The 18457-nt window shown below is 42.2% G+C and overlaps 1 protein-coding gene across 3 annotated transcripts; it reads left to right on the forward strand.

The window, feature by feature from the left end:
- Nucleotides 1-1692: 1692 nt before the first annotated feature.
- trim46b (tripartite motif containing 46b) lies at nt 1693-17894 on the forward strand. Of its 3 annotated transcripts, none has more exons than XM_030063048.1 (12): nt 1693-1832; nt 6038-6307; nt 6657-6838; nt 7448-7646; nt 9431-9577; nt 10870-10965; nt 11983-12236; nt 12711-12832; nt 13221-13559; nt 15389-15618; nt 15941-16008; nt 16452-17894. In XM_030063048.1, the coding sequence occupies exons 1-12, from the start codon at nt 1773-1775 to the stop codon at nt 16897-16899; spliced, it is 2415 nt and encodes an 804-aa protein (XP_029918908.1). In that variant the 5' UTR covers nt 1693-1772; the 3' UTR covers nt 16900-17894. The 3 variants fall into 3 exon arrangements, with proteins under 3 accessions (XP_029918908.1, XP_029918909.1, XP_029918910.1); XM_030063049.1 differs by having other exon boundaries at nt 6038-6299; nt 6688-6838; XM_030063050.1 differs by lacking the exon at nt 1693-1832 and adding an exon at nt 2865-2888 and having other exon boundaries at nt 6038-6299; nt 6688-6838.
- The last annotated feature ends 563 nt before the right edge of the window (nt 17895-18457 follow it).

Below are 18457 nucleotides of genomic sequence, written 5' to 3' on the forward strand. Positions count from 1 at the left end.
AACAACTTAAGACACATAATTGAGCATAGGAATGGCCATCATATACTTCCATTATAATGTTCTAACCCTTATACTATACATAAATAAATAAAAAGGTGCCAACCAGCTTTCAGATTATGTATACCACTTTTATTTGACATCTACTGTTGTCCTTCTACCTGTAGCTCCTTCAAGTAAAAAGTTGCCCCAGTTCTCAGACGCCAGACTGCCCTGACAAGTATTCAGGCCTAGAAACACATTTTTAAACCCTGAAGGACATCTGTGTATCTCATTAATGTTTTCCACCATCATGAATACTGTTGGTCTGAATGAAGGCCGCATTATTAAAATAGCATGCTGATTCTCAAAAAGACTCCTCACTTTTAACAATTTAGTGGGGAATGATAATGGAAAAATGCATCACTTATGTATGTAAAGGAAGAGAAAGGGGATCCTCTCGGGCAGAACCATGTAAGGGGTCCTTTACAGATCCCTTCATAGGGGGTTTCAGATTTAACTGTTTACTTCACTACAGAACCTAATGGAAAGGTTTTTTGGTGAGTGGTCTTCAGAAAGGTTTACACCTAAAACCACAAAAGTCTCAATTAACAGCAAGGCTCTGTCATTCTGTCAGGATGTTAAGTTATTTCTTGTTCATAGATCAGATAGTTATAGAGAAAATGAACAGCTATGGCAGAATTAGGGGTCTGCAATGGTTTGTTATGGAACTTAAGATCTTATAAAGGTCTCATGCAGCCCATACTTCAGTAAACACTCAGTGTCCACTTTATTGGGTACACAGTCTAATACAATTCAAATCTTCTGTCATAAAGTTTATTTTTCTGATGCCTAAAATGCTCAGGTTTTCTTTTTGTCACAGTAATAGAGGTGTTCATTCAATTCTATGTTTGGCATTGAGCTCATAGTTAGTGGTGCTGTTGTACTGGTCTGCATTTTATTGAGGGGTGTTTCCAATATTCTCTCTTAAAAGATAGAATTTATGGCCGAGCTGTTGCATTGAACTACATTAGATTGCCCAGCTGAACTTATAATAAAGTGGCCGCTGAGTGTATGTAAGCATATATAATTAGATAATCCTAGTCGCATACCAATTTTCCACAAACTAGCGCACAGTCTTTAATTTTTCATCAACAGCGTAGATACATGGGATTCTTTCCGGAATACGCTATACTGAATGATTTTCCTTTGCCTTCTGAAAACATTAAGACCGTCTGTCCGTCGAAAATGGTTTCGATCAAACGAACAAACATGGATTATTTGTGCTTTGGGGAGCAGCACACTGATTTCTGATCCACCACTAAACACATTTGTGCCGTCCAATGACGTTGAGGATTGCCCAGCCTTATAGCTATAGGAGCGTCCTGATGCGTGCCATCGTTGAGGGCAGGCTGCTCGGTGTGGGAAGGGAAGGGTGGGGGGTTGAATGTCTGGGCGAGGAGGAAAGCCAGGGGCATCTGTCAGCAGTCTGTGTGGATATTTTCACTGCCGTTTATATCATTTTTTAAACAGTTGTTTCCTCTCATTTTTAAATGATCTAACAGGTAATATTGACCAGACTCTTTATATGGTGTGCGTAAAATGCCATTTGGCTGCCGCACTTACGCGTTCATTACGCACAAAATCGCCGAATCCACTTCTCTTTTGGCTCACAGCTGACCAAAAGTTGTACATAATCTATTGGAGTCGTTAATATGCACCATTCTGGCTCTGGCCTAATTACATCGTGGTTTATATCCCGATGATGACAACAGGGGGTTCTACCAATTCTTAAAATGGCAGAGGTGGATATCAAACCAGGAACATCGACGATGGAGACTTTGATTCGTATCACTGTGAGTAGAAATGGATGTTTTGTATTGTGCAGTCAGTGGTTGTTTGGTGTCTTTCTTTTTCCTTTCCATCGCCTTATTGCTTGTTTCGAATGGAGGAGCGGAAGAAACGAACTGAACGACACGTTTCTCTTCCACCTGTCGCCATTCGTGACAGATACAGGCTGTAGGCCTTTGACTTTCCTGCATTCGGTCTACAGCATATTGATTTCAAATGAATGAATGTGGCCTATATGTTATAGACATAGCCTGCCCATACCACAGAAAATCAAAAAACAAAACCCTATTCTGTGTTTATGATCAGCTCTGCAGCGTTTTCTTGATGCCGTAACCTACATTTTCACTTGCATGTCTTAAGCAGTCTGTGCTGTTGACTTCATCCTAAATATCGATTTGTATCGAGTAAAATAGGCTCAAGTAGGCTGAATTTCTAATCAGAACTGCAATAAATTCAAGGTATCGTGTGCTCTGTCGAAGGGAGAGTGGGAAAATTGGATTTTAATTTACCAAAGCGCACACACGGTGCCATACTGTGGGTTCTCTTCACCGTGCATCGAGCAGAAAGGGACGGATGCTGTGATAAATTGCCACGTTTTTTTTTTCTCTGAGCTCACTGGATGTATAAATGTTCGTTTCCATGGAGACGAGATGCAGGCGCACCGGGACCTTTGGATGCTGAAGCAGAAAAAAAACGGAGGAAAAAGTAGGGCTCGGCTGCATAGTATGCAACACCGCCTGCTGTAACATGAACACATCAGCAACCCAGCTTGCAGAGATGGGAACAATGGGCCATATAGACTGACTAAAAATACATCCGCAGGGCTCCTCATTTGCATTTACCCATTAACAGATCTAGGAGAAAATGCAACATCATTCCATAATCCTGAATCGTAAATCAGTCACCTCCATAATTCCCCCCATAAGCCACCTATTTGCACAGTTGTAGAGATGTAGTGCATCACCCCTGAAACCCCTCCCCTCTCTTCAAGGAGCATCGCTCTCCTCATGCTGGAAATGTGCACGTAGTCCACTGTCATGGCGCCCAGATTCCAGGTGAAGGTAAGGATGCGCTGTCGCAACGCCTGTTCTGCTTACCACGCCGGGTCCTGCGGTGCGCGATAGACATTTGGGTTTTCAGCATGAACGGCGAGCCCATGCTGCGCCGTGAACACTGGAATTGCATGCCTGAGATTGCGATAGTCAAATTACCGGAGAGAGGACAGGCCGGAGTGACATTGGCGGAATGACACAGAGAGATTGAGGTGGCCAGAGGGAGATGATGTGTCACTTAAATGTGTATTTTAAAGATTTGACATAAGCCTGTTCATTTCTTTACGTTTTAGTGCTGTGCGCATATTTTGGTTCTGTCACAGCTGGGGACGTTCCTTTATTTTCTGTTGATGACTATTGTTTTTTAACCCCCCTAGAGACATTTTTTTCTTTTTCATTTCTCTCCTGAGTAGGCTGCTGTTCAAATTTCAGGGAAGATGGAAGATTGTGTTTGTCAGCATGGTCATTCCTCCTCCTGCTGGGGGCATTCAATCAACTTGGGTGTGCTAAGTGGCTTTCTGTGTAATCCTGATTGAAGTGTGTGTGTGTGTGTGTGTGTGTGTGTGTGTGTGCAAACTATGTACACTTAGAATCTTGTGGACATAAAATAAATGTTCCCCTATGGCACACAAGATTCTCTCTGATGCATACACGCAGAATTATTGATTTTAGTGCAAGTGCAATTTTAGATGATGCAACACTTTTATGGTGCATGAGTGCCAGAAACAGTCCTGGTGTCACATCACATCATAAAGATGAAATCCTCCCCGTCCGTTCTTGCAGCAAGGCCAGTCAGTCTGCATTGCCCTGATTTTGAAGTTAACGCACAGTGCCAGTGATGTGCCAGCGATGTAGGTGTAAAAGCAGTGACGCTGCAACAGTTGCACGGGTCAACAGTTTCAGCCACGGTTCCTGCAGATATCGTCCTTCAAGGGCATCCACAAAGGCAAAACACACCAAATTGGCAAGCATAAAATGGCTCATTCAGCAGCTTGGAATATTGAGCCACAATCAGACAAATGCAATACTTTGGCTGAAAAAAAAAAAAAATCCTTGTACTAAAACTATCACACGTTTCAGTGTTGGGAAGGCGAGAATGGAAGCAATTAGGATCTTTCACCATGGTCTCAGTTAAAATGGTGGCCTTGTAGTTAGAGTGGCTGTCCTGCTACTGTATAACCGTAGGTCTCTACACCGGCCCTATGTGTGTCCATCTGTGTCACAGCGTCCTTGAGCAAGACATTGACTCCCAAAATGCTCCAGAGTTGTTACCCTCGACTGCCACAATGCAACAGATATGCAAAGAAACAAATCCACAATATGAGACTTTATATCGTCTGGGACTCTGAATGTTGTAATACTGTATTGTGATATGGTTTAAGCTGTCTTTTCCTTGTTTTAAAGGCTGCATTACACCAGAGGGAAGCAGTTTTCTGAACTTATTATGTATTCAAGCTGTTTTATTACTAAATGATTATTTATCAAAAATCTCTTGTGTGTATATCTTATGAAAGCCCCACGATATTGTCACCATATTGATATTGAGGTATTCGGTCAAAAATAGTGTGCGATTTGATTTTGTCCAAATGCTGAGCTCGATCAGAAAGACAAGGCTGCATCTAGCTAAATATTCCCACTGTGTGCAGTTGCTCATACGTTTTGCATTGTCTGCACTGGATTGTACATGAGGTCTAGTTTCTCCTTTGTGCCATGTGTCAGTATATATTGTGTTGCTACAAGCTGTCAGTATGTTTTTGCTCCAAGCCTCTGTACATGTGATGAAGTGATCCAGAGGCTGACTTGTGGATGCTGTCAGTGTGTCGTGTGTGGCCGCTGACCACAGAGCTTATGGTCATTTGCAGAGCTGTCTAAATCACATGGATGCACTGTGGAGTGAATAATGAATGTCTGCTCCTTTATCCATATTTAACAAGTGTGGTGCCCCCTGTTGGCCTGTCTGGGACAGCTATTTATATTGGCTGCCCTTTCAGCTTTGCATGTGGTCATACTGTAATTTCTGTCCTGGTTTTAAAGGGCCGTACCATTTTTGCATGTTTTAACTCATTTGCTGCAATGTACACTGAGCTATAAATACCACTGAACATTTTCCAAAAATTAAATTGTATTTTCCCTATCTCCCAAGTGTCCATTCATTCAGACTCACTTCATTACAGTGTGAAAATCAACTTACAGAGACTTGAAACTAGGTAATCTCACAGTCAGCATCCGGCCTTGGGTTATGTGGGTGATACATTGGCTCGATGTAGACATTTATTTGAAGTTTTCCGGTCTGCTTGTCCATTCATATGCTGGAGCAATTCTTTGACATTTGAGTTTTTTGCGTCACCTGTCAAACAACATTGCATCTTATATTTTGTCTGAAACACAAACACAATAGACAAATAATAAGAAAACATTAGCAATGTGAAAAGGATAATGTGGTTTCCACTTTTGATTTAAAAGTGTATGATAGTCTGGCTAGTGGCTACTCATTTTTTTCAGAATTTCCATTGATGCAGTTCTTCTGTTGGAAATACCTCAACAGAATGTACAACTTCACCAGAAAATAGTCCCCGAAGAAAAGATTGTATTACAAAACTAAATTCATGCATAAATGTTAGCCAGAATGGCAGAGAAATTCAAGTAAGGTCTGCTGCCTGAATGTTTGATTCAGTGAAATCTGGTTAATATTTAAATCTACAAAGATATGTTATGCTTTGGAAAATAGTCATTACTAATGTAAAGGATGCATGCAGTGGAGTGTTGCTGAACATATGAAAAGAAAAACAATGTTTTGATCCTTATAAGATGTTTTTCCTCCCTTGCTCTGTCTTAGCCTCTTTAACTCGTAATAATCGTCATTCTGTGTGTTTGCATACCAGTTTTGCATGGTCCAGATTTATGTCTATGTATCTTTTTTTCCCTCCTTCTTCTTCTGTTGTCATCAATATTGTTTAGATTTTGTTCAGGGTCTGAAAAATAAATAAATGAAAAGTTTTTTTTTTTTTTTTTTTTTTTAAATGTCTATATATCTTTTAATAATGCATCCTATTGCTAGCTTGATGACCCTTGGAGGATGAAAAAATTCTCTGCCAGAAGTGAAATTACACTTGCCCTCCTCTGCAGATTATAATCCCTCACATCTCTGCCTCTGACAGTCAAGCATGAAGAGCATGGAGCGTGAGCTGCATTGCCCGGTGTGTAAGGAGATCGTGAAACAGCCCATAGTGCTGCCATGCCAGCACAGCGTCTGCCTGATGTGTGCCTCTGAGGTCCTGGTGGCAAACGGCTATCCACCACCAGAGCTTCCCCCAGAGCCCTACTCGCCCGCCTCCACCCCCAACACCCGCTCACCCCGTCAGGCACGCAGGCCCATGCCGAAGGCTGAGCAGCGACCTATTGATCGTGTTCTGCGGGCAGGTTTGCATTCACTCTTCATACACCATAACTATGCACTGTGTAGAGGAGGAAAGGTATGACTCTGACTATTCAAATGAGATGATAAATGACTTTACACTTAATAAAACATTTTTTCTGTCCTCTCTAAAAGCCGTAACGTCATTATGTGGAGGCTATCTTTTGGGAGCGCTATGCATTAAATTTTGACATGCAACAAAAGTATAAAGAGCTTAGAGGAAAGAAACAGTAACTGTCAGTACATAGAAGCAAAACCCTTCCACCTTGATTTTGGTTAAGATAATGTCAGGAATAAACATTCTTCTCTTATCATTTGCTATCTTTCCCTGTTCACTACTGACTCTGTGTTTGCTGTACCCACCCCACTTCCCGCATATCCCCTGGTCTCCAGGATACGGGACGTATCCTGGGCGACGACGTAAGGAAGCCCCACCCCTGGTGATGATGTTTCCTTGCATCCCCTGTGGCCGAGACGTGGAGCTGGGGGAGAAGGGTCTTGCTGACTGTTTACGCAACCTCAGCCTGGAACGTATAGTGGAGAGGTAGGTACCATGCACACACATTTAAACAAGCGGTGGTGTGCTGGAGATGCATGCATGCAAAAAAAAAAAAGCATTTATGCAGTGATATGGCCCTGCAGCTCTCATGATGCTTGGGGCCACACTTAAGCGAGTTAACGATGGAACCCTGAAAAAACGAAGCGTGCAAATGCTGACTGTAATAAGTCAGCAGTACCTGAGCTGTCGAAGAATCCAGCGCAGTGTGCACTGTAACACGGCTGCTACGGCCAACCGTGCACTTTCACAGTCTAGCAGCTTTGTGTTTCGTTCTGTAGCCCCATTTGATACTGTTTGTCTCAGCCTGCTCTACAGGACCTATTGCACTCTGACATAGTGAAGCTTCTCCAGCCTTATACAGTATTTCATGAGGCTTTGATTGTATTTGGGCACATGAACATAGTTTTATATTGTTTAACTGCAACTGATAAAAACACAAACACTCAAAATACATGTCAGCAGAATAAGAGCTCCATCAGTTATCATAGTATAGAAGTGCAAATGAATTAAGATGATACTCTGCCATTAAAATTTACATTTTTTTATCTGTCCTCAACTCCTTCCCCCGTTACTTCTCCAACCCTCCGTTCGTAGGTACCGGCACACGGTGAGCCTGGGTAGTGTGGCTGTGATGTGCCAGTTTTGTAAGCCTCCTCAAGCTTTGGAGGCCACTAAGGGCTGCACCGACTGCAGGGCCAGTTTCTGTAACGAGTGTTTCAAGCTTTACCACCCCTGGGGAACGCCGCGGGCTCAGCACGAACACATCCAGCCCACACTCAACTTCAGACCGAAGGCAAGACATTCAGACGTTTACTCTGTACATATGGTATAACAAAGAATGATCTACTTAATTTTCACAGCACCTTTAAAAATAGCTTACAAAGTGTATTATAGACAAAAATAAAAATAAGATATAAAAAATAAGATAGAGTAGTGATTTGGGGGTTCTATTATAAGGCTGGCAAGGGGCCCACTGAGTCATCCTCCTCCTCATATTTGTCATTATCACTACAATATTTCTAATATTTACATGCCCTCGGCTCTAAGCATCAGATGGCACAGCAGCACACTCCATCACTGTTGCTGGTAGTGCCAAGCGGTGGATCTAATGTTTGCTCCACTAGAACTGGTTGAGCTGAGAGAAGGTGACAATATTGCAAGCATAAAACACTAACAGCAGTTTATTTTTGATGAAAAAGTTGTTAAGGAAACCTCTTTTTTTCCCTCTGAAATAATTCCTCTGCACATCAGCCTCTTAGGAAGAGACAGACTGTTGTATCACAGGACAGCGACACAGTCAGAAAGGAGAATCACTGGAGCAACACCATCCTTTTGCGCCTCTATTCTTAATAAAGGTGCAAAAACCTTTATTTTTTTGTTTTTAGTGTATTTATGATGCTCTTGCAGCAGCTGGTGCAACAGTAGAAAAAATGAGCTAAAAGGATAATTCTGATTATTTTCAACACTGGCCTTATTTTCCTAGGCTGCCATCATGCCAAGCCATTCTTATTAAAATTTTGACAATAACTGGTCTGCATAGTTTGTAGTGCTGCTCTACAATACCATGCAGGTGGATGAAGGGAATCTCAAAACAGTCAAACCCAAAATATGCTCTTTAAACAAAATGTCTCTCACACTGTGGGTATGTGTCTTTTAACAGTTGTCTTGGAAATCTTACAACACATTACAGTTAAAATGGTCCATGTGATACTTTTGGCTTTGCTCATGCTCTTTATCGTTTACTCTGCTGGCTGCCAGTCCTCTGCCATGTTTGTGTAATGAGGAAAAAGTGGCGAAAACCTTTTTTTTTTTTTTGGCATTTTTTCGTTGCCACAACTTGAAAGCAGCTCATTGGCACACCCACATTCAAAATAATTTTTGCTGGTAAGTCCACTGGAAATTAACTACGGCAGATAGTGCTTGCTTTTTGTAAGATATTTGAGGTAGGGTTAATTTAATCTAGAATTAATGATTTCCATTAACCTCAAGAAAGAAAAAATAGAGCCAGTGTATTTTAAGATCATAAATGTGTTGAGGGTTAGACTTTATAATTAATATTTTTGACTTATCATTTGAAAAACAGTCTATGTGTGAATTTGTCCAAAAAAAAAAAAAAAAAAAAAAAAAAAAAAGATCAAACAATATATTCAGTACCTTCATTAATGTTTGATTGTGTGGGGAATAAATCATACAATTACATAACTTGTTTCCACATGCAGGTAAAAGTGCTCATGTGAGAATGTGAAAGAAGATCATACACAAACTCATCCGTGAAAAGTCTGCAAGGACAAGTTTTGACTCTTTTCTTGTGTGTGTGTGTGTGTGTGTGTGTGTGTGTGTGTGTGTGTGTGTGTGTGTGTGTGTGTATGTGTGTGTGTGTGTGTGTGTGTGTGTGTGTGTGTGTGTGTGTGATATGGCATTCATTTAACCAGTGAAGATGAACAGATCACCATTTTATTTGACTATCCAATCAGGGAGATTCATCTTCTTTCATCTGAGTCAAGTGTATTCTTACACACTTGTGTGAAATAGAGTTCAGAACAATGTGATTTCATTTGATTTGCCTCTCCTGCTCAGGTCCTGACCTGTCCGGAGCATGACCAGGAGAAACTACAGTTCTACTGTAGATCCTGCCAGCGGCTGCTGTGCCCTCTGTGCAAGCTGCGTCGCATCCATGCCGGGCACAAGATCCTACCTGTCACCCAGGCATACCAAGCACTTAAGGTGGGAGTCCAGGACTCTGATGTTTGGACTAGGTTTTTATGAAAAGATGTTAGACCTAGGATAGATTTGAGAAACTCAATTCAGAGTTGTAACCTTGAAAGAGAAACACACCCCGTCACAACCACAGAATAAAACAGGTGAGGACATCACCTGACACCAGAGACCAATGTGGGGAAGGTTAATTTGGAAATGTACAGATGACTAGTTACCATGTCAAAAATGTAATCAATGATCATTTACATTACTTTTATGAAGTAATTTAAATAATCACATTTGATTACTTTTTGATTTCTCTTCTAGCCAAACGTTTTGTTGGTAAACAAGCCTCACACTGTACAGCAAAGTTAGAGCCCTTTTCTGAAAGGCATCCTTGTGCGACGGCCCGCATTGACGTGGTCGGCTGGTCACAAGCACAGCTTAGAGCAATGTGCATTGATTTGATTGACAGACGAGAGGTGGTGCAAATTCAAACAAGAACCAATCAAAAACACCGCTCAAAATCTGAGCACATGTTGCCAAATGATTGGGGCCTGTCTAGACATAGAGACGCTGCTACCCTTGATGGTGTCGCACTCCAATTTGTCCCAATGCCTTTGCTAACCACCGTTGTCTAGAAAGATGCCAAAAGAAAACATTCCTGCATGACAAAAAGATGCAAACCAACAGAATAAATGTTATATTCTACATATAAGCTTCTTATTGAAAAGAATATATAAAGATGTAACCCTTTTGTAATCACCAACAGTTTGATTAGTAACTGTAATTTAAATAAATTATTCTCTTAATAACTATAAAAGACTACAATTATATTGATTCTATAATTTAATTACATGTAATCAGTTACACCACAACACTGCCAAAAACATCCTACTTTCTACCATTAGAGGTCAGCTTCGTGCAGATGTAGGCTTGGGGTTCAGTGACTCTTTAAATCAGGGTGTTAAAAATGCTGATCTTGTTCATGCATATATACATTTTGGGGTTTATCATTCAAATATGTTTCAAATATACAGATGAGCACATCCTCTGAAATGTTGTTAGTGAGTAAAGGCCCAAATCTCAATATGGATTTTTTTTTTTTAAGAAATACAGTAGAATGAAGAAATTTATGAGGCTCCATTAATTTAAGTTTACAGTATAATGTTATCCAGCAGTCTACCAAGGAGCTTAGCACAGAGCCACGACAGTACAGTGCGGTGAGACAGGTAATTTAATGCTGTGTAGTGGGATTAATCCTCTCTGGTGTCAGTTTGTTGTTTACTCTGTTGCGGTGTGCCTTGCTTTTTTGACAGGAGAAGATTGCCAAGGAGATGAACTACATTCTCTCCAACCAGGAGACAGTTCTGGCTCAGATCACCCAGCTGGAGAGTGCCATCACTCAGACTGAGGTGAATAATACAGCACACAGACAAGACATCGCTGAGCAAGGAGTTACTGCCACTCATCAGCCATATATTTTTGTTTGTGGCTGTATGACATGACCTCAGCTCGCTGCAGATTATGATCATGTCTGTCATTTATATTAGCGTCTTTGACACGTGGCCAAGCTGTGTTTGCTCAGACTTTCCCATTTAAAACCTGTTGTGCCGTTTGGCTGCTGTGGAATAAATCAACTTGTGAAATCTGAACTTCACTTAGCACTGTTGACAGCTGGCAAAAAGGTTTGATTCATGCCCTTCTGCTAATCATCATAAACATAATCTGTTTTATGGTGCAGTGCCAATTAGACTGCTGTGCCAGCGAGCACAGAGCTACACGCTGCAACCAGTTTCATGTTATTGGCGGTGTAGGTGTTAATTACAGGTTTTTCCGGAGCTCTGTCTGTCTTCATTAACCACAGATTTTCTGTCTGACCTGACCTTTTTGACTCTGTTCTCCATCCAAAAGTTTGCATGTGTTGATTGATGGCTCCCCTGCACCACCCCAAACAAGCACCTTAGATATTATAGACCATTCTATTTTAATGAATATGCTTTTGATGTTAGAAATGTGATCATTATCGTTCACGATTTAATCCATAACAGCAGAAAACAGTTAAAAGCTGAAAATTAAACATTTTGTCAAATAAAATAGTTACTGTTTAGGCAATGATGATTAAAAAGGAGACAGCTTTGTATGTGTTGACATTTTTGTGGTTGTATTCACTTCCCAGATAATTACTAGGTAGAGTTTAACTTCCCAGAACCTCCAGAATTTCCCCCACCACTAGTTTTTACCACCACAGTAGAAATTTGCATTGGCCCTGCTTCTTGGAGCTGTGTTGTACTGATTTTAATTCTTGTTTTTGTTATCATTTTTTAAGCTGTTTCTATGCCCCTTCCTCTCTGTGAAATACAATGTGGCAAACGTGTGTTTTAAAAGGGTTTTCACATGCGTCCCGACTTGTCTGTGCGACTCACCACCAGGTGAACAGTGTGGCAGCCAGAGAGCAGCTGGCTCAGAGTGTCAGGGATCTGACTGCGGCTCTGGCAGAGCGCCACGCTTCACTCACCCAGGCCCTGGAGGCGGCACGGCAGAAGAGGAGCGAGGCATTGGCTGCTCAAGTGGCGGAGAGACGGAGCTTGATGGAGCATGCAGGCCTCATGGCGTTCACCCAGGAGCTGCTGAAGGAACAAGACGCACCCTGCTTCGTGCAGGCTGCCCGGCAGACTCACAACAGGTTGGAGTGCCATATTATTGTCTTTGGATCTGTGCTATGTTTTTGGTTTTTTTGTCATTGCTCTCTATCATTGCTGAATAGATAGATTTCTCAGATTAGATTCACTGTTTCAATGATAGAGATCACAGAACTTTAAACAAAAAGATATTGTACTAGTAGAGAGATAATTGTTATTTAATTGGTTTCTCTGTATTCATCTGTAGTTGCTGTAATAGCTAAATGGCCACAAGATGGAGCTATTAGGTTTGCTATATGAGTTGATCAGCTCTTAGTGAGCATCTTAAGAAGTATCGGTGTGAATGTTGATGTAAAGACAAATTCTCTACAGTTTTCTATACATTTTGTAGTCAGTTAATTGTCTTGCCCATAAAATAACTTCACAGCCAACCAACACTATCTTAAGCTTACCATCCACCCCCTCTCTCCTACATCATGTAACCAACCATCTTCCCCTCACTTCTCTCACTTCAACAGGTTAAATAAATCTATCGAGAACCTCCAGTGTTTTGCTCTGGCTGCTGATCCGTCTTTCAGACACTTCCAGTTGGACGTGTCCAAAGAACTCAAATTACTCACGGAGCTGCACTTCATCCACGGTGAGAAGGGGAGACAAGTGTAGGGGATGGGAGGGCAAGAGTGCAGAGGCAGAAGGAGGAGGAGGAAAAGACAGAGGACAGAAGGAGGAGGGGAGGAAGAGGAAGAGGAAAGAGGGGGCTTCTTGGTGGCTCACAGTGGATTGCATTGTCACAAGTTGGACTCGTGACTATTGTTGCATGTCATCCCCTTTTCTCTTGCTCAAATTTCCTGTCAGCTTCCACTTACACTGCCCAATGAAGCAGAAATGCCATAAAATAATGCTTAACAATAAAATGTGGTTCAGTGAGGGGGAGGATAGTCAAACTATGACAAGCCAAACATTTGAGTGTGTTATTGAGCTTTCAGTGAAAAAATGAAGATCTCACATTCAGCCCGTTATTTTCCCAGCCCCTCTGGCGCCAGTGATTGATACCCAGCGTACACTGGCATACGACCAGCTCTTCCTGTGCTGGCGGCTGCCTCAGGACTCTGTGCCTGCCTGGCACTTCTCTGTCGAGTATCGCCGACGGGGAGTGGTGCCGGGGGGAGGATCCAGAGGTGGGATCAGAGGAGGATTGGCTGCAGCACGCTGGGGCTGGCAGCGACTGGATGAAGTGAATGGGACGAGCGCTGTGATTGACAGGCTGGAGATGGACAGTGTGTACGTGCTGAGGGTGAGGGGTTGCAACAAGGCGGGCTATGGTGAATACAGCGAGGAGGTGTATCTACACACCCCACCTGCACCAGGTGAGACGAAACACTGATAACACTCTCTGATTATCCTAATTACTAGGTAAACTGAGAGGCTTTGACTTTTCTGCTTGGAAACAATCCATGTTGGAGATCCAGCTGGTAAACTACTGCCTAGATGTGAAGTGTCACCTTCCTCTCTCACTTGTAGTGAGAAAATCATAAACACCATGAAGTATTAACAGTCATTTTATAGCTATTTAAAGGGCTTCCTCATGCAGTCTGTCCATATAGATAGCTTCGGTGTGATTTGGCAAGGTTTCCAGTCAGCCACGACCCTCTCTATCTCTCTGCACCCCAGTACAATGGGGCTGAATAGGTGTTATTTTATGAATTTCAAACTGTCAAAAATTCACTCGATCGCGGCAAAACTTATCAAAAACAATGACGCAGACACCCGTCATAATCCACAGCTCCCCACAGAGGCAACAGTTTTGTTTGGGAACTATTTCCTGATGAAGAACACAGGAAAATTGTCTCTATCTGCCTAATCTGTCACTAATTTGTATTCATTAGACAGTTTGAGCTCCACAAACGAATACCCATCCAGCCTCACTGCATCAGGGTGCCAGGAGACCGAGGAGATTGCAGCAGATTGGAAACCTCACCAAATCACACAGAATAATGGACAATGTTTGCCGGTTCTTTTAACTTATACTTTATAACGCCGCTTAAGTCAGTGACAAGATTATGGCCGCCATCAGAATAACCCATTATGCACACATCATTCCAGCCTCATGCATGCCTCTACTACTGTTACTATCAGTCATAATATAAGCATTAGAATTGTTACCATGGTGAAGTGCTTAATAATTCATTCTCTTTTTGTTTTCTGCTCATCCCCATCTTCTTTCCCCCATCTTTCATCTCCCTCCCTCTCACTCTCCACCCATTTCTAACCTACCATCCTCACCCTCCTCCTTCCTGCCATCACCACACCACAGCTCTATACTTACCATCACCATCCTCTCTTAAGCACCTTCCACGCCGCCAACCTACATGCCTCCTACTGAATGTAAGAAGTGCATCCATAACCCATTGTATTGCAGATAATTATCTCTTCCTCCGTCTCTTTCTCTCTCTCCCTCTCTCTTCACGGTCATCCTGTGCCCCTCTCCTCCTCTTCTTTCCGCCCCATCTAGACACCTGCTCACCCCTCTGCCTTCCAATCTCTCTCCCATAACAAGATCTGTCCAAGTCCCGATGAGGTTTGCAGTTTGTTAAGGCATACAGCCTTAACAACATGGATCGCATTCAGATCCTTTTTTTTTTTGTTTGTTTGTTTTGTTTTTTAACTGGTCGAGTTGAGTCCTGCGTGGTCGGTTCATTCCTTGTGTTCCCCTGGGCTTCTTCTCCTTCCTGCTATACTGCGTGTGTTCCCTCTGTAATGGTGCCTCCTTTGGAAAGAATGCATTCCCCGGTTCGCCGAAGCTTCTTTTTTAGATAACCTTCTGCATTTTTACCCCGAGTCGTCAATAAACAGATCAATGTTGTATTCCTTATCTCCTCCGGTGCTCCTTTCTCTGTCTGGAGGAGGTGCATGTTTTGTTCTTTTTTGTTCCTTCTCTCCCACTTTCTCCTCTCAGGTGGTTCTTACTCTTCTCCTTCTTTTCTTTTCCTTATTATTTCCCCACTGTAAACCTGTTCCACTGCCTTTCCCTCTGTTTCACCCAACTCCAACAAAACCTTATTTCTAAATCCCCTAAACCTCATTTTTGAACGCACCTCTCCCTTTGTTTTCCCTCTACCCTCGGTTCTCCTTCTCTCCTCTCTCCCTTGTCTTCCTTCTCTGTCTTTTTCTTCTCCTTTCCCCCTCCCTCTCCCAGTGCTGAACTTTTACCTTGACTCTCGCTGGGGTCTCCATGCCGACCGGCTGGTGGTCAGTAAGGAGCAGCGCTGTGCCCGCAGTGTCCCAGGCCTGTCTCTGCTGCAGGCTGCTGACCACGCCCTCACTTCCTGTCACCTGACCTCGGACCTTCTGGTGGGGGATGTGGCCATCACACAGGGGCGGCATTACTGGGCATGCTCAGTGGAGCCTGGGTCTTACCTGGTGAAGGCAAGTGAAGATGATGCTTCAGCTTGAGATTGTACTAGAAATAATCACCAGAGAAGACACTTATCCTCTTATAAAGTGGCATGTATTTCTACTACATTTAAAACAATTATGAATGGCAGGATGGCTGGATTGGTGCATTATTTTAATATTTGCTGCAAGACACACATCAGGCACAAATCAGTCTCTTTTTTGTATTTTTTTTTTTTTTGCCCATAATCCACCACAAGTTTGAACTGTTGTTGTATTCCTCAGTTTGTGTTTGACCCTTCTGTCGTTATTGAAAAACAGTTCACTTCTGTTTTTTCCTCTGTTCGTCAAACAGGTGGGAGTTGGTCTAGAATCTAAACTGCAGGAGTGGTTTCACCTTCCACAGGACATGGCCAGCCCCCGGTGAGCAGCTAGAATAAAAAATGTAGACCAATTAACCAAGAAATGAATATGAAATAGAGACTGTGTATGATAGAGGGGAGAGGATTAAAATACCGAAAGAGTTTAGGGCTGGGTAATATAGTCAATACGAAATATCACGATACCTTTGAACGAATACTTTGAAATTGAGACTAAACCGTCATTAGTAATGTGGCTATGATGATCAAGCAAGTAAAGGCAAATAATAGGCAGACTCAGAAGAAAAATTGCATCCAATTACTGTAATGGCGCCTTTAAAACCAGGAAAAGACAACACTTATACGATATCATGATATTACAATCCAAAATCCCAGATTATATCCATTCTCACACAATATCATTTTAATATCTTTACATAGTTGTCTGCCTCATCATCATCATCATCATCATCATCATCATCATCTCCAACTGGCTTTTCTCTCCAGCTACGACCCCGACAGCGGCCATGACAGCGGGGCAGAGGACGCACTGGACTCCATCCCGCCCTTCTGCTTCCTCACCATGGGGATGGGCAAAATCTACCTGCCCCAGTACAGTAGTCACCAACACAGTAGCCATGGCAACGGAATTCGAGACCCTATCACCAACGGCAACAGTCCCTCCTCACCCGCGGGCCTCACCTACCCCCTGCCGCCCCGGCTCGGCGTGTGCCTTGACTTTGAGAAGGGCCGCGTCACCTTCTACGACGCCCACTCCCTGCGGCCTCTGTGGGAGGGGCACGTGGATTGCTCGGGCCCCGTGTGCCCCGCTTTCTGTTTCATTGGCGGAGGGGCGCTGCAGCTACAGGAGCTGGTGGCCAATCGCAACGCGGATCAGACCCCGGTGAGAAGGGTGACCATCCAACCCCGTGTCACTAACCTGAATAATAACTGACAGCTGATCTGAGGTCATATAGTAACATGGAATGTAAAGGCAGTTGTGAACTATTTACTCAGCTAGAGCGAAAACTTTAGACATCTCAGCGATTTTGTTTTGTATTTCATTTGTATAAGGAAATGTTTCTATAGCAACAAATATGCAAATGTAATTAAGTTTCTTACATTTTTTGTTACACACTGTTTTGCAGGAAATATTGAATTGCTTACGTAGTGTCTGGTATATCCAACACATACTATGTAATTATATCTTTGATGCTTGCACTTGTAGCGATGCTAAATTGCATACATTTATAAAGCTATTGTAGATACAGCAAAACCCAATGTCATCCTCCCTATAGGAATGTTTATTCTTATGTCATCGATGTTCAATGCTTATTGTCATTTATGTTTCAGAGATATGAACACGATGTGACTTAAAAATGCCTCTATAACTGCTAACTCTGTCTCTAACTTCACAGTTGTTGAGATTTCTTCATTGTTAGCAGATACTTTCCAATTATTCACCCATTTTGATCCCAACCAAAGTCATTGTTTGTTTCGGGGATGTAAATGTGATTGAGTGGTAGATTAGAGGTGGGGAGGAACAATGAGGCAATACTGTAATTAGAAGCTCCAATTATACCTCTGCTGCACAGCTAATCACTGGTTTCTGATGGTTCTGTTTGTGCATTGCTATTTTGTATTTCAAATACATGAATCTGATTTATGTGTGCGTGTGTGTATGTGTGTGTGTGTGTGTCTGTATACTTGTGAATGTGCATGTGCCTGGGTGTGACTGTTTGACTGATAACCACATTGATTCATCAGCTGATGGAAATTGATGAAAAATTGTTTTCACTCAAACAATATTTTTGATTAGTTTAACCTGGCTTGATTGTAAGTTAATGAGCAGAGCTTCTTATGAAATGATTAGCAGATTTGAATCCATGTAAACCTCACCTGCTGGCAGAATGTTTGCAAAACAAAATGAATTAAAGAAATAAACGCTGAATAAATGCAAATTGTTTAAATTATGACAACAGTCTCTGTTTCCCTTTGTCGTGGTTTCTAGTTAGCGTTTTTGTTTAATTTAGTTTCCAATTTGCCTCAACATTGTCATTTTTTTTTTTTTTTTAACCAACTTCACTGTGAGAGATGGTCAACACCGTCGCCACTAGGGTGCAGCAAGACATTACAGAAGCTCCTAGAAACCCCCATCCCATTAAACACATCAAACAGACAAGAGGCTCTGTAGCTGTGACAATGGCCTCTATATAACATATGTTGTAAACCTGGAAAGATGAGGGTTTTGCACTCTTCCTATAAAAAGACTTCTTCTTCTAGGATAGGTCACTTAACAGACCAAGATTTTGAAATGTGCACTGAAATGTGCTGTTTATGCTGTGTGGCGAACGACCCGTCTGAGGAGCTTAGAACGGATAAATCAGTATCATCTTCCAAATCACCTCTTAAAACTCACTTTTATAGATACGCTTTTATGTATCTTTTACTTTTATGTGTCTTTTAAATGTCTTTGACCTCCCTTTTTATGTTTTACTTTTTATGTTTCCCTC

This window comes from Myripristis murdjan, chromosome 11, assembly GCF_902150065.1.
Source record: "Myripristis murdjan chromosome 11, fMyrMur1.1, whole genome shotgun sequence".
In the NCBI taxonomy this organism is placed as follows: Eukaryota; Metazoa; Chordata; class Actinopteri; order Holocentriformes; family Holocentridae; genus Myripristis; species Myripristis murdjan.

What these genes read in the sequence shown, in the direction of transcription:
- trim46b (XM_030063048.1), top strand. Translation starts at nt 1,773, where the DNA reads ATGGCAGAGGTGGATATCAAACCAGGAACATCGACGATGGAGACTTTG. An exon ending in TTCTGCGGGCAGGTTTGCAT is followed by an intron (nt 6,308 to 6,656) that starts TCACTCTTCATA and finishes TTGCTGTACCCA; the next exon opens with CCCCACTTCCCGCATATCCC. An exon ending in ACACACCCCACCTGCACCAG is followed by an intron (nt 13,560 to 15,388) that starts GTGAGACGAAAC and finishes TCCCTCTCCCAG; the next exon opens with TGCTGAACTTTTACCTTGAC.